The sequence below is a fragment of the Megascapheus bottae genome, chromosome 6, assembly GCF_031878675.1.
Source record: "Megascapheus bottae isolate mThoBot1 chromosome 6, mThoBot2.hap1, whole genome shotgun sequence".
NCBI lineage: Eukaryota > Metazoa > Chordata > Mammalia > Rodentia > Geomyidae > Megascapheus > Megascapheus bottae.
In genome coordinates this window covers 33824713-33840601 of record NC_143514.1, presented here as the reverse complement: position 1 = coordinate 33840601, position 15889 = coordinate 33824713, and the positions used below count along the sequence as shown (strand labels likewise).

At 37.9% G+C, this 15889-nt stretch overlaps 1 protein-coding gene across 4 annotated transcripts in view; it reads left to right on the top strand.

Moving 5' to 3' along the window:
• Positions 1–15889, top strand: part of Tyw3 (tRNA-yW synthesizing protein 3 homolog) — a 21052-nt gene extending 5163 nt beyond the window's left edge. For 2 of the 4 annotated variants that reach the window (XM_090334602.1, XM_090334601.1), the window contains 4 exons: positions 100–198; positions 4171–4242; positions 6972–7105; positions 14786–15889. In XM_090334602.1, the coding sequence (XP_090190728.1) occupies positions 100–198; positions 4171–4242; positions 6972–7105; positions 14786–14999 (519 nt within the window). In that variant the 3' untranslated portion in view covers positions 15000–15889. The remainder of the gene's footprint in view (positions 1–99; positions 199–4170; positions 4243–6971; positions 7106–14785) is intronic. The other 2 variants (XM_090334604.1, XM_090334603.1) reach the window with 1 other exon arrangement.

The following is a 15889-nucleotide window of genomic DNA, read 5'->3' as shown; positions in this document are numbered from 1 at the left end:
ACTTCTAGGAAAAGCTAAAGCTAGAACTATAAGGTAAAGGGTGGCCAAAGGACAGGATAGTATAGTTTCATCTAATGGTATCACATTTCATTTTTTTAGATGGTAGCTTTGAAAAAAGCAAATGGTGATGCCATTTTCAAATTTGAGCCATTGGTTCTTCATGTGCAGTGTCGGCAGTTGGAGGATGCGCAGTTTCTGGTAAATATTTGTAATTGTACTTGAATTCATAGATCTTGAAGCATTAAATCACCTATGAAAATAATTGGTTGCTAGATTATTTTGCTGTTTTATTTAACTATCTGATTAATGTATCTGATCAATTTACTTATTTTTTATATTAGATAAAAGAGGGCCCAATAATCACTAGCAAAATATAGCATCCATATTAGGATTTCTGTTTTTTGTTTTGTTTTGTTTTGTTTTTTTTCCAGTCCTGGGGCTTGAACTCAGAATCTGAGTACTGTCCTTGGGCTTTCTCAAGACTAGAGCTATACCACCACTATAGCTATAGCACCATTTCCAGCTTTTTCTATATATGTGGTACCAAGGAATCAACCTCAGGTCTTCGTGAATTCTAGGCAAGCACTGTACCACAGGCTAACCTCCTGGCCCCATGACCTGTTTTTGTCCTTAATCTTACTCATAACTTTTTCATCATTCGAATTCATATTAACCATCTCCTTGGTTGTGATCCAATAATTTATCCTCCTATTCTTTTTTTTGATTGGTAGTGGGGCTTGAGCTCTGCCTGGGTATTATCCCTAACTCTTCAGCTCAAGGTTAGTGCTCTACCACTTTGAGCCATAGCGCCATTTCCGGTTTTCTAATGGTAATAAGAGCCTCATGGACTTTCATGCCCCTGCTAGCTTTGAGTTATGATCCTCAGATCTCAGGCTTCTGAGTAGCCAAGATTACAGATGTGAGCCTCCAGTGCTTGGCACTCCTGTTCATTTTTCTACCTTTTGTGAATTACATATTAAATTGTATTGTATTCTAAACATTCATTTATCAACAATGTACTTAGTCCCCATATGTCAAGTATTAAAGGCCCTCACCAGTGATTATAGAGACTATCTTGGTCCATATCTTAAGGTAGGACAGCAAAAATAAGCAATTGCACAGGAAAATAAAATGGGAATTGTCAGGCGCAAAATGCCCTTGAGGTAGAGAGGCCACCAACCTGCTGATAGAGGATAGCATAAAAGGAAATCTTCATATAGGCCTATCAAAGAGGTTTCTTTAAGACCAAAAAATGGCAAAAAGAGTACACAAATGAACAGTGCAAGCAAAGGAAAAAATTCACAGTACAGAATGTCAGAGCAGGAAAGAGCTTCGTCCTCCATGTGTTTGCAGAAAAGAAAGAACAGAGTCTAACGGGAAAAGCCAGCAGAGATGAGAGGCTGAGACCAGGTTGTCTGGGGCCCTGTAGGCAAAGGCAAAGTCCTGGGACTGCTTTCTGAGTGCCAGGAAAAGGTTGAGGATGAGTATCTTGATAAGAATTGTGTCGTAAAACCTCAGTTTTGTTCCATTATAGGCCTAACATGACAATACTGTAAAGGGTATAAAAATGGAAGAGAATTCAAGATGGATTTCAATATTTCACTTACCAAATTTAGGCAGGTTACATGGGGAACAGCAGCCTGAAAGAGGAGGAGAAAAAAACATATCAAAGGTAACTCCTTAGGTCTAGCTTGCACATCTGGGTATTTGTGAGTATTTCTTTACTCACTTATATGGGAGTGCTGGAGTTTGAAAAGATGGGAATCCAAAGTTCTATATCTGTTAGATATGATTGACAACTTTCTAATTTTCCCATCTGCTAGGGCTGCCATAAGAAAATACCATAGGTTGGGTAAGTTGAAACAAAGGATTCATTATGTCATAGTTCTGGATGTGGGAGTCCATCATCAGGGTTGGTGTCTCCTCAGGCCTCTCTCCTTGGTTTGCAGCCTATCCTGTATCCTCTCTTGGCCTTTCCTCACAGTACATACCACTAGCATCTCTTCTTATAAAGGATTCCAATCCTACTGATTCAGACCCTACTAGAAAGTCCTCATTTGAATGATTTACTACTCAAGTCCTTGTGTCAAAATTCAGTCACCTTGGGGTTAGGCTCTTCAACACAAGAATTCTGAAACCCTGTGGGTACCGTTCAGTCATAACAACATGTGCGTGTAAATGAAAATTTCAAACTGGTATTTGGGTAGAAATCTGAACTCAAAGGCATGCTGAATATACACTTTGGGGAGATATCAGTATGCAGAATTTAAAGTAGTAATGAGCTTAGATAAATCATCTCTAGAGGAAGGGCAAAAGAGAAAGAGAATGGGGCCTGAGGAACAGGAGCACTAGAGATATAATTAGTGCCACCAGTGCCTGGTTTCTCCCTGGAATTTTACCTTTCTTTATTTTACTCCCTCATTATACTAGAATGTATTACTTACCCGATAACCCAAACTTTTAATTCTACTCTTTCCATACCAGGTCCCGTTGTAAATGTTAGACCTGAAAAGGCTCAGCCATAATATTCTAGGCTAAAAGCCTCAGTGAGAATCTAACATTAAAGGACCTAATTGCAATCAAATTGGAGAAACTGGGAAAGTCTCTCATTTACAACTCTTAACACTTGCAAGGAAATCTTTTGGGTACTGAGGGAAAATTGAAAGAAAAAGAAAATATATTTCTTCCTTAAGGAGCTTTTATTTGTATTTTAGGGAAGAGAGACAGTGATTGTAATAAGTATGGTGTTCCAAGGATCTATATTTGAGAGTAGTAGAAGATATAGTAATAGAAGTAGTTTGAAGAAATTAGGTACTTTTTCTTTAAGGAAGTAGCTATTTTAGGAATAAAATAATGATTCATATGGTGAGAATAGTCCAGGCAGAGGGATTAACAAAAAATATCAGAAGGGAGGCCAGTCAAGGTTAGAGATGAAGGCAACAGTCAGGTTAAGTGGTATCATATAGCCTCATCTAGAATGCAGATTCTGTCTTTGGTTGTTCTGTAAGGATTGTTTGCAGCAAACAATCCAGGGATTGGAAATGTGGAGGAGGATGACACCAGAGAGAGCATAAAGAATGCTTTGTCAGTTGAGTCAGTGGGAACTGGGTATAGGATTGGGTTTGAAGTCAGAACTGAATGAGATGAGAAAGACTAGCTGTATGTTTATGAAGACTATAGTCAAATTCAGGTTAGAAATATGAACTGGACAGGGTTATCACCAACACATTCTATTTAAATCAAGACACTAGATAAATTCAAAATGAGAACGTGTACTTAGATCAAGGTTCTCAACTTTTGTTGTGTTGACGTATAGGGCCAAGTAATTTTTTGGGTCAAGATATACTGTGGACTACCAACCCCCTCTCCCTGAAATTCTTCTCTGCATTTGGGAAACCACATCTCAGGGACTTTTCTGCCTGGGCTGGCTTTGAACTGTGGTCCTTAGATCTCAGCCTCTCTAGTAGCTAGGATTATAGGTGTGAACCACCAGTGCCTGGCAGTTCACAAGCTTTTTGCTACTGCAGTAATCCTCTGGGTCTTGAACAGCTGGAACCACAAGAGTGCCCCACCACTGGGTCACTGTCCAGTTATGTAGGTAGGATTACAGACATGGGCAACCGCACCGGCTCAGTGAGACTCTTATCTCTAATTAACCATCCAAAAACCAGAAGTAGAGCTGTGGCCAAAGTGGCAGAGCATTAGCCTTGATCAAAAAAGCTCAGGGATACCACCCAGGCTGTTCAAGCTTAAGACCCTATCTGAAAACAATAATACCGAGGGCAGAGTTCAAGTGGGAGAGCATTTGCCTAGCACACACTCAGTTAAATTCTTAGAGAAAGCTTCATTCACTTAGATTTTTTAATTCATTTTGTTTGCTTTTATATAACATGGTTATGTGAATTAGTAGGATCTTTCCTATCTTCTGCTTAATATAAACTATCACTAGCCAGACATCTGTCTTACTAAACTCTAGTTTAGTTCTTACTTGCACATCAGAAATCAATGTACTGATTTAAAATTCCAGTAGGAATTTTAGTAGAAATTTAAGGTATAGTCCATATAGCCAAAAATCCTTAGCAGGTTTTGGAGTTATCTATGTTTCTACAAATAATGAACTGAACTGATTATTTAACGTACAAGAATATAAAATATTTTATTTTATTACAGCATTCAGTGGCAATTGACTCTGGTTTCAGGAACTCTGGCATCACAGTTGGAAAAAGAGGAAAGACTATGTTGGTAAGATTCCTTTTGGGAAAATGATTCTTTAGGTGGAAAGTGGTCCTGATAATTGAACATCCTAGCTAGTCTTGCTTGTCATTTTTATGCTTTAAAACTTCCAATAACTTATTCTCTTTCCCAGAGGGCAAAGCCCAGAGGTTTTATATTTACAGTCTTAATTTATACTATGGTTATGTGATTCTCTATTCTTCTTTTTGTGAATTGCCAATTTTAATAAGCATCATGATATCGTAGCAAGGGCCACATAGGCGTCTAAAGTCTTCCCAATTGCTAAGCTGGACCACAGTCATGCCAGGAACTTGTGCAAGCTCCTTAATCTTTCAGGTCTGAATTTCTCAGTCCTCTCAGAGGTCCAGCAAAGTACTATCCTAGAGTCAAGTATATAGCCTTCAGGAGCCAGATCCTCCCTACCCACTGATTAGCCATTAGATACGCTCACTTTGGTGTCACAGTAGCAAAATTGTTGAACAGACACCGTATGACCCACAATGTCAAAAATATTTACTGTTATTTCACAGAAAACTATGTCAACCCTGGACTAGATGATCTGTGAAGCCCCCAAATCCCACTTTTTTTTTTTTTTTGTACTTTCCTGGCCAAACCAACCCCTACTTATTTTACCCAGTTCTGATCTCCTGTGGTATTTACTGTTTGGCATGGCAAATATTATTTGATTTTGTGCTGGATCAGATTACCCACTATTCTAGCTCTCTAGACATTTTCTATTTTTAACAAATAACCTATTTTCTAAATAGAGAAGCCTTACAAAAGAAGAGATGTATAAAGCATGACTAAATAGAAAATCAAAGCCCTCAGTACTGGTTTGTGTCCCCACCACACTTCAACTGGAGCTAAGTAAAAGCAGAGCCTCACCTTTTTCTCCTTTGGTCGTGTGTCTACTTAATTTCATATCCTATCAAAATGCCTGCTTTTTGTACTTGATTTTTGTACTCCAAGACCTATGCATCTTGCCTTGATTCCAGTCTGCATTCTTTACCTTCCCTCTTTGTAGCTATTTCGTTTGTTTTCATACTATGGATACCAATAGTCTATAAAGATCCTCTACCCAATACTGTCAGAATCCTTTGAAAAACTTGTCTCTAAGAATTTACCTAATAGTTAAGAACTTATCAAAACTATTTGCATGTGTCTATTTATGGAGATATTAATAAATCTATATGGCTAAATATGCCTATATGACCATATAGACTTACATGGTCATTTGTTTGCCAAATGTTTTGTATTGTGCTCTTCTGTTCTGTGTTTTCCTCTGGTCAACATGGCCCCTCTCTTTGTGTATTGTCTGGTGAAACTGTAACTCTTGTTTAAAAAATCTCAATTCAAATCTTGGTTTTCCAAAATCTGAGTCCTCAGACAAGTTGTTATTCTTCCATGTTTTAGTAACACCTGTGTGTATGTGTGTGTGTGTGTTCCTTCTGCTTTTTTTTTGTTCTGTTTATTTCCTGTTGTAAAGTATGAGCTTTAAAGGCAAGAGCCCCCTTTTGCTCTTCTTGCTTTCTCCTGCTATACAAAAGACCTAGAATGTTTCAGATACCCAGCAAAGATGCGTTTTTATTTTTACTCTCTGTAATAGGCTTTTGCTTTTACTTTTTGCTTTTTTTCTGCTCTTGTTTTTGTTTTTTTGCCAATCCTGGGCTTGGGCTCGGGCTCAGGGCCTAAGCACTGTTCTTGTGTTTTCTCAGTTCTAGAGCTCTACCATTCTGGCTTTTTTCTATGTATGTGGGACCGAGGAATTGAACCTGGGTTTTCGTACATGCAAGGCAAGCACTGTACCACTAGGCCAAACTCCTAGCCCTAGTCTTGTTTTTAACCTTTAACAACTGTTTAAATTTATTTTCATACTAGGGCCACTAAAATTGGCCAGCCTAAAGCACAAGGAAGGAAGGGAAGGAAAGGAAAAAGAGAAGAGGAAGGGACAAACAACAAAAGAAACAGCCACTGCTAGGCTCCAGTGACTCACATTTGTAATCCTAACTACTCAGGAAACTAAAATTGAAGCATTCAAAGCCAGCTCAGGCAGGAAAGTCCATAATATTCTTTGTCTCCTGTTAGCCAACAAAAGCCAGAAATAGAGTTGTGGCGTAAGTGGTAGAGCACTAGCCTTAAGCAAAAAAAAAAAAAAAATTAGGCACAGTGGCCAGGCCCTGAGTCAAGCCCTAGAAATGTCAGGGAAGACAGAACTAAAGAATGGAAGAACAGAAGGAAGGTAGGGAGGGAGGGGAAAAGAAAGAAACAAAATCGCTGTTTTGTTTGATGGAAGAGCCATGGTTTAGTCTTCTAACCCTTTCCAGCTCAAGCAGAACTAAGGGATAGTGGCATATGGTCCCTTTCTGTTTTCCCTTAAGTGTTCTTTTAAGAATTTATTTCTTTTCTTTAAATTGTGATTTAAAGCTTCTTAGCCATAGTGAGATTGAACTGTTCAGCTCTGGATTCTTTGATACACTCTGCTTCTCTGAAGACAAAACATAGCATGTCTTTCTTTAAAATGACTATAATGAGGAAGTGTGCTTAATCTTTCTTGATTCAATTGCGTTCCGTTAAATTATATCAAAGGACAGACATACATGCTATAGTAAAACCAAACTGTTTTCAAGCCCAACCCTGACTAGAACTTTTCTTTACTTATCTTTAAAGTCTCTATCCTATTAGTCTTTATATCTAAAATTTAAACTGTTTTTTTGTTTTCTTTTGTTTTTCCCTTGTAGGCTGTTCGGAGCACACATGGCTTAGAAGTTCCATTAAGCCATAAGGGAAATCTGATGGTGACAGAAGAATATATTGACTTCTTATTAAATATAGCACATCAAAAAATGGAAGAAAACAAGAAAAGAATTGAAAGGTATAATTATTTCTGTTATTCTTGTCTGTCAGCTTTGAAAATATTAATCCATACCACTTCTATATTCTCAACAGCTTTTCTACTTATACTCTTACTTTGCTTCTGCTTTCTCAGTTTGCTGTGGCTGGCAGGTACATACCACTATCTGTGTCTGGCCATTTGCTTCTCTCTTACTGGGGTAAAAGACACCTAACTTTTAGGTGAGATGAAATCTTGTGTTTTTTTCTTGTTACTTATCAAGGTTGAACGTAGAGCTTCCAGTTCACTCAGCTGACACTTAACCACCTGCCTCCTGCCCAGCTTTTTGCTAATTATTTTGGCGATGGAGTTTCCCAAGTTTTTCTACGTAGGCTGGCTTTGAACAATGATCCTCTGGATCTCAGCTTCCTGAGTAGCTTCAACAACCAGTATCTGCCTGTTTTGAAAACTTACATATCTGGGCTGGCCTTGAATTTTTACCACCCTATCCCTGCCTCCAAGGCAGCTAGCATTACAGGCTTTTTTTTTTATTATTATTATTACTATTATTGTACTTTTTTGTCAGGATAATATATAGAGGAGTTACAGTTATATTCGTCAGGTAATGGCACATTACTCCTCGGGAGCCTTGATACCCCTTCTCATGTTTTGTCTCCTTTTCCCTTCCCCCACCACCTCCCAATCATCTTGTTTTCTCCCTTCCCTTCCCTATTTCAAATAAAAAAAAAATAAGAGCATATACAATATACCAGGTAACAAAGTCAGATACAGAAAAAATCATATTAAGTGGAGTAAGCCAGACCCAAAAGAGCATAGGCTCTATGGTTTCCCTCATTTATAATGATTAATACACAGTTAGGGTTCCTCTAACAGAGGATCACAATAGCTCAAAAGCTATGTACATATGGTTATGCAGGATTAGACTAAATGAAATGAACTCTAGGTTATGGAAACAAGAGGTTTGTCTTTATGATTGTTGTTCTTAATGTACTATGTGAAGTTATTTCTTTTCTCTTTTTTTCCCCCCACTTACGGTTAATCTCATGTGGTAACTGTATCTGACTTCGTTACCTGGATTGCAGGCTTTTGCCATCTCACCTGGCTTAATATTTAGGCCTTTCTAGCTCTCTACCACTTGAGCCACAGCTCCATTTACTTGCTTTGAGCCATGATCCTCTGATCACAGCATCCTAGGATTACAGGTGAACCACTGGTGCCTGGCAATATTCAGAAGTTTTTTGAAACAGCATTCTAGAAGTTTTCAATGATACTTATGTAACATGGTACAAAGAAGTAAAATAAATCACCAAAAGGCAAAAGTCGGGTCCAACACTTATTATGCCAAGTTATTCAGTTTGGTTCTACCTGGTTATTCTGTGTCTTAAATTTTCTAATTTCTAACTTGAGGGAAATAGCTCTAGTTAAGAATAATATAAAAAATTCGAAAGGTGTAAAGTGATAGCTATACCTTCGTAAATTGGCCAATTATCACAATTCTAGATCAAATCCATGAGAAAGGGGAAGGTGTTGAGTTAGTCAGAGACACAGGGCATTGACTGGCCCTCCCTGTCACGTCGCGAGCTCTCAGAGAAGGGTGGCCTTTCTGCTTCATTCATTCAACCTAGAGTCATATCAGTACCACCACCTCCTTATTTGAAGCAAAGAACTAATATCGATTGAGCATTTTCTCAGTTCTCCCAAGAAAAGTACATAACTTGTACCTTATTATATACATTGTAGAGAAGCATCTGTTACATATAGTGGATTTCTTAGAGCATTTCGGCTTACTTTTCTTTTTCTTTTTTTTTTTTTTTTGCCAGTTCTGGGCTTGAGCTCAGGGCTTGAGCACTGTCCTTGGACAGTGGAGCTCTACCACTTGAGCCTCAGCACCACTTCCGGCTTTTTTCTATGTGTGTGGTACCAAGGAATCGAACCCGGGTCTTCGTGCATGCTAGGCAAGCACTTTAACCACTAGGCCAAACTCCCGGCCCTCGGCTTACTTTTCTAGCTGGTTGGTAAAAACATCCAAAGTGCAAAGATTGTAACTAAAGTAATGATTCCAGGTAAACAATTGAAGAGCAGCTAGCTACTCATCAGACTACAGACTTGAACTCTTAGCTATTAACTTACTTATATCGTCCTAAAAGTTTAATACATTTATTAGACAGTAATCCCGTGGCACTGTTTGTTAAAACATAGAAAGTAGGAAATCAGTTCTTTCTGTTTCCTTACTTGAATTTTAACAAGATTATAAATATAGCCTGAGATCAACTAACTATACACCTGGTGTAGTTAATTGAGCTACATTCACCAACTCTAAAATCAAATTATGCTTTAAATCCATTAACTCAGAAATACGTTTTAAGATTATAGTGTGCATGCTGCTATCAAGAGAGCTATGCTCATCATATAAAATCAGAGAAAAATTAAAGAAGGGTAAAAAGTGTCTTAAGATACTGATTAGAAGATTACATGTGAATTCTGAAAATGTGAACAAATTAGGGAGCTGTTTTGGGAACAGCTGTATATTCAGGGAAGTGCAGAAAAAGCGACACGGTACCTTCTGGTGCTTTAAAGAGAAAAAGGTAATAATAAATATGGGAGGTGATGAGCTATGCAGTCACACAGGAAAGACTGAAATTATTCTGTTGTAGAACCAGTTTCATAATTCAAATGTCTAAAGGAAGATTTTTTTTTAACTCAAAGTCCTCATATAGAACACTTTAGCAATAAGAAATTGTCTGCAGTGGAATTGCTGGGTCATAGGGGAGCTCTATGTTTAGCAATTCCTCTACTAGGCATTTACCCAATTGTCCAGAAACAAGGTCAGACTAAATCCACTAGCACAACGATGTTCATTGCAGCACTATTTAGCATAGCAAAGATATGGAACCAACCCAGATGTCCCTCAGTTGATGAGTGGATCAACAGGATGTGGTATTTGTACATAATGGAATTCTATGCTGCTGTCAGAAAGAATGACATCGCTCCATTTGTTAGAAAATGGAAAGACTTAGAAAAAATTATATTAAGTGAAGTAATCCAGACTCAAAGGAACATAGGCTCAATGGTTTCCCTCATTTGTAATAATCAGTAGAAACCTTGGGCTCTCCTAGCAGAGATTTGCAATAGAGCAAAACCTAAATACATAAGGCCATACAGTATGACGCTAAATGAAAGGACCTCTAGGATATAGAAACAAAGCCATATAATGAGTGATTGTTGTCCTTAACGTATTATCTCTCATCTCTTTTGCTATCCCTTGATTATCTCATATTGTTACAGTATCTCACTTTGTTATCTGATATATTGGATATATTTGTATTTGGTTATTTGAAATTGGATAGTGAAGGGGGGAAAACAAGATGAGGGGTGGGGGTGGGGGGAGGGAAATGGGGACCAAGACTTGAGAAAGGGTATCAATGTACGTGAATTAATGTACCTTCTATCTTGCAAATATAATGTAACCCTTCTATTACAATAAAAAAATATATGAAGAAAAGAAATTGTCTGCAAAAATGACAATCAGATTTAAGAAGTGAAGTGTTTTTTAATAGAAAGCAAAGTTTGTGAGCCCACTGTGCGTGGGAAGAGACATAGCCAGCAGCACAAATGATTGCCTGTGGCTTGATCTGGGCATGGCCAGGCCTGTGAGAGGAGTAGCCTGCTTTGTAAACAGAGAATCTGGAGACTGCAAGAGACAGAATTGACACCAGGCCCAATACCATCATCCAGACATAATGGTTTCCAGGTGAAAATACAAAGTGTACAGATCTATTTACTAACTACAAGAGGAAGGCTTTCTTTGTGTCTATTAATAAGAGGTCAGGACATGGATCTATGAAACCACTAGTTGGCTAGGAATAGAATGAAATTAACCATGTCCCTCTTTTCATCAGCTATGTAATAAGAAAATGTTAAAGTAAAACAAAGCATCAAAGGGCTGGATATATTAGCGTATAATATTGTTAAGAACAGAATATGAAAGACAAAAGTAATTGCATCTACTTCCAGTGGGTTGATAATCTTAACTCTTTTTTAAACTGAGGTACAATAAGTATAACATGGAATTTCCCAATTTCTCCAATAGAATTAAGTACAATGACATCGCTGTGTAACAGTAACCACTGAACATCTCCAGGATGTTTCCATCTTCCTGCACAGAAACTGTGCCCATTAAACAGTTACTGCACATTCCTCATTCTCCTGCCCTGGTGATCACTACTCCTTTCTGTCTCTCAATTCAACTACTATAAATATTTTACATAAGTAAGATGATATGTGTCTTATGTCTGACTGACTTCATTTACTAACATCTTAAAGGCTCGTCTGTGCCACAGCATGTAGCAGTACTTTTTTCTGTTTCAGAAAAGGAAAATCTCCTTTACATTTGTAGACCACTTTTGTGTTTATTCATGTGTTTGTGGACATTTAAATCATCTCTCCCTTTTACTTAATGCTGTTCTTAACATCAGTGTAGATATCTGTCCCTGCTCTCAGTTCTTTTGGATATATATCTAGAAGTGAAATTGATAAGTCACACTAATTCTGAATTTATTTTTATTTATTTTTTTTTGCTAGTCATGGGGCTTGAACTCAGGGCCTGGGCACCGTCCTTGAGCTTTCTCATCTAGTAGAGCTAGTACTCAACCACTTGAGCCATTCCACAACTTCTGGCTTTTTTTGTGTATGTGGTACCGAGGAATCAAACCCAGTGCATGCTAGGCAAACAATATATATGTATGTATATATATGTGTGTGTGTATATATATATACATATGCATATATACATGTATATGTATATACATATAATTAAGGTACAGTTTATTTTTTTCTTTGTCATGTATATTTTGAGTGTCACACAACAAATCATTATAATTTTATTTTGATTATAATGAAACAAATTTGTTATAATGACACTTTTTCCTCTATTTTTTAAAAAATAACTTTGCATACTTATTTGCTAAGATGTAGGCCCACGTTTTCTGCATGGACTGGCTTTGAGCTTGGATGCTCAGATCTCACTTCCAGTTTTTTCTGTGTATGTGGATCCAGGGAACTGACCCCAGGGTTTGCTAGGCAAGCATGCTACCACTGGGCCATGCCCCTGGCCCTCCTTTTTTTTTTTTTTTTTTTTTTTTGCCAGTCCTGGGCTTGAGCTCAGGGCCTGAGCACTGTCCTTGGACTTTCTCAAGGCTAGAACTCCACCACTTGAGCCACAGCACCACTTCTGGCTTTTTTCTATGTATGTGGTACCAAGGAATCGAACCCGGGTCTTTGTGCATGCTAGGCAAGCACTTTAACCACTAGGCCAAACTCCCGGCCCCCCCTCCTTTATTTTTTAAAAAGAGTTTTGACAAGGCTTGACCGACAGGTGCAATTTGCAACCCAGAATTCATTATCTGAGTGTGAGATTTTGGCACATGTGAGAAGGAATATAATTCCCAGAAGTTGGCAATGTGAGGGTTTCTTAACTCTAGGTTACTCCTGAGAATAAAGTTGATAAAAAGATAAAAAAGAATTAAAAGCTTCAGTTCTTGCGTTTAAGTCTTTAAGCTATTTTGAGTTAAGCAATGGGTGCTTAATACTGCAGGTAAATGGCTGAATGAGAAACTGGCAAGACCTTTTGTTGGCAGGTCTTTGCTGCCTGCTGCCCACAGCCACAGTACAAGTTCCTTGAGGACTCCATGTGTGACCTAGTCTACCTCTGCTCTCAGATTAAAACTTGTATATGTTATATATGTACTTGGTTATATAATACTTGTTTCTGGTTGCCCTAATTCCATCATAAAGGTGATTGAGTAAAGATGAGTAAGTGTCAGGATTTTTAGTCCTCGGTCCCTCCCGATCCACAGGAGGGATAGGGAGAACGTCCCAACCAGGACGAGCCGAGAAAAGAGAGGGCTGACTGACCCCCCCGCACCAAGCCCTCCCTCGCCCGAGACCCCTCAAGGCAGGAGCTCGTTTATTAAGGAAGTACATTCAGCTAATACAGGGTACAGGAGCCTATCAGCACAAAGGTGGGCAGAAGAGGTCCACGTGTTTACTCTCATCACTATAGATCTCAGCAGAGAGAGATAAAGCAATAACACATTCGTACCCAATGGTAATCAGGTCTCAGCAGAAAGTGATTCACAATACCGACAATATAGCTCAAAGTTAGGCTGCCGTTCATACATGACAGCTCATGTTTTGTGTGGCTCCCAACAAGTTAGTGCTTATAAAACACTGCTAGTCATTGGACTTCAGAGGAAACTCTCCAACAAACCCTGCTGGGAAAGCTATAGCAGCGTAAATTGAGACTCCAGACTGTCTCCTAAGTAACTACAATGCAACTTGAAAAATGTTAAGTACCCTAAGAAAGATAGAATACTCTTATGATTTCCAAATAGGAAACCATTAATTTATTCCAAGAATTCAATTGGGGGAAAAATGTGCCTCAGGGAAGAAGTGAGATGGGTCTTAAAACTGCAAGCAGAATTTGTTTTGTGGGTCATGGGGCTTGAACTCTGGGCCTGGGCACTGTCCCTCAGCTCTTCATCTTAAGGTTACCACTCTACCACTGTGAGCCATAGTGTTACTTGTGGTTTTCTGATGGTTAACAGGAGATTAGTGTCTCACAGACTTTTGTGCCTGGGCTGGCTTTGAACCTTGATCCTCAGATCTCAGCCTCCTGAGTAGTCAGGATTACAGCCATGAGACACAGGCAGAATTTTTATATAAAAGAAAGGGGAAAATTCATGAAAGGCAAAAAGAAAAGGAAAACAAAAGAGCCATAAGAGATGAATGGTCTGACTTACGCAAATACAGAGGAGGAAGAGTTGTATTACATCACTTGTGCCTTCTTTCCTGATTGTAGTGCTCCTTAGCTTCTGTGGATTTATTGTCCTTTTTTGGTAAATAGTGTTTTCTAGGTTTCTGTCCCTGGTCCATGACTTGAGCTGCTTCTCCATTTATTGGAAGGTTTTCCAGATCTCATCTGGGTGGCACAGTACCTTTGAAATGCTTCCCTTATAGTCTCTCTATAAAGTTACATATAGTTACATAGTCTGTCTATACATGTCTATACAGACATGATGATGTGTATAGTTATATAGAAGTGATCTGTACCAGTAGCCTTCTAGAAATTTCAAAATGATCTAAAATGAGCCACTTGGATTTCTGATTTTTTTTTCCCCAGTCCTGGAGCTTAAACTCAGGGCCTGGGCACTGTCCCTGACCTTCTTTGTGCTCAAGGTTAGCATACTACTTTCAGCTTCATCTGTTATTAACTGGGGATAGGTATCCCATGGACTTACCTGCCCACACTAGACTGGCTTCAAACCATGATCCTCAGATTTCAACCTAGCTAGGATTGCAGGTGTGAGCCACCCGTGCTTTGTGGCATTTATGATTTTTAATAAAATAATACTTTTGTTTTTTCTTATTTTAATGTCTTTTCCTTTGCTCTTATATCTGGGATGAAATTGGAGATTGAATACAGGTTGTTTTGAGGTGATTGCAATCCACTTGTCAGGATTTTTCTGAACTGAAAACATTAGGCAATGACAAAGACAAAAAATATTTTTCTTTGACTTCTGTTTTTAGTTATAAGGCTCATAATAGGACATTCTTGTTTTACAATATCTAGAAGTACTAGGTGTATTTGAGTCATAACTTCCAAAATGCACAGATATAGCAATAATACTTAATTGTTCACAGGTTTTACAACTGCCTACAACATGCTTTGGATAAAGAAACAATTACTGATTTACATCCCAAGTTCAAAGAGAAAAATAAGCCATCTTATAAGAAAAAGAAACCAGAAAAAACATGTGGCAAATGTATTCCTGAAGAAAATGATGAAAAAGTTGAAAAAGATGATGATGATGATGACCCAGAAATCCATTCCAACATCTTCCCTGAAGATTACTAGTATTTACCTTTGGAGTGTTTTAGTAAAATGTTTCCAGTAGATTTTATAAAGCTACTCTTTATAAGAGTTTATTGCATGTATTGTCTATTTAGAAAAGAATGTTTAATTTTTCTATATTCAGAGAAACTCATTTCATATGTATACATGAGTTTTAAAAATAGTTTTGTATGTTTATCAGTATAATTTGTGTAATGTTTGCTCATTTAATACTGTCTTGTTAAACACAAAGAGAATCTTTGCAAAATTATGACTTTCAATGTCGCTTTGTTGTTACGATTTCCAGTTCTATGAAATTGGAAAATGAAGTACAACGTTCTTTTAAGACAACCTTCCATTGTGGACATTTGAATAAAAATTATAGTAACTAACTTTGAAACTTCCTCTAGTTTTTAGAAGAGAGTTTGCATTTACTCCTGTTTTCTATGGATTCCAGTGACAAGTTGCCTTTCCCCCTTTTGACCTCTTGAATAACCAACTGATTTTTATTCAGGACAAAATATTGAGCCCGCTTTCGTCATTGTTTCTTATAAATCAGACTTTAATGTAGTACAGACTTTGAAACATATGTGCATAGTTTTTCTCTAAGCCTGATCAGAAATAACCACTAACACACTAGCACCCTACCCAAATAAATGCACCATGGAAAATTTCAAGGTTCAGAAGTCTTGGATGTGAATTCAAAAGTTGGAGCTTCTGAAGTAAAGCATTTACCTTCCAAAGCTTCTGTTTCATGATCTTCTAAATAAAAGAATTTCTGATATCTGCCTTGTTTACATTATGAGTGTGTATTAACAGTATCATTTAAAATGTGAAAGTATTTATTAGTAGGTCATTGTGCATATATGTGAGCATTTATCATAAAATAAAGGTTAATTTGTCAAAGTTCTTAA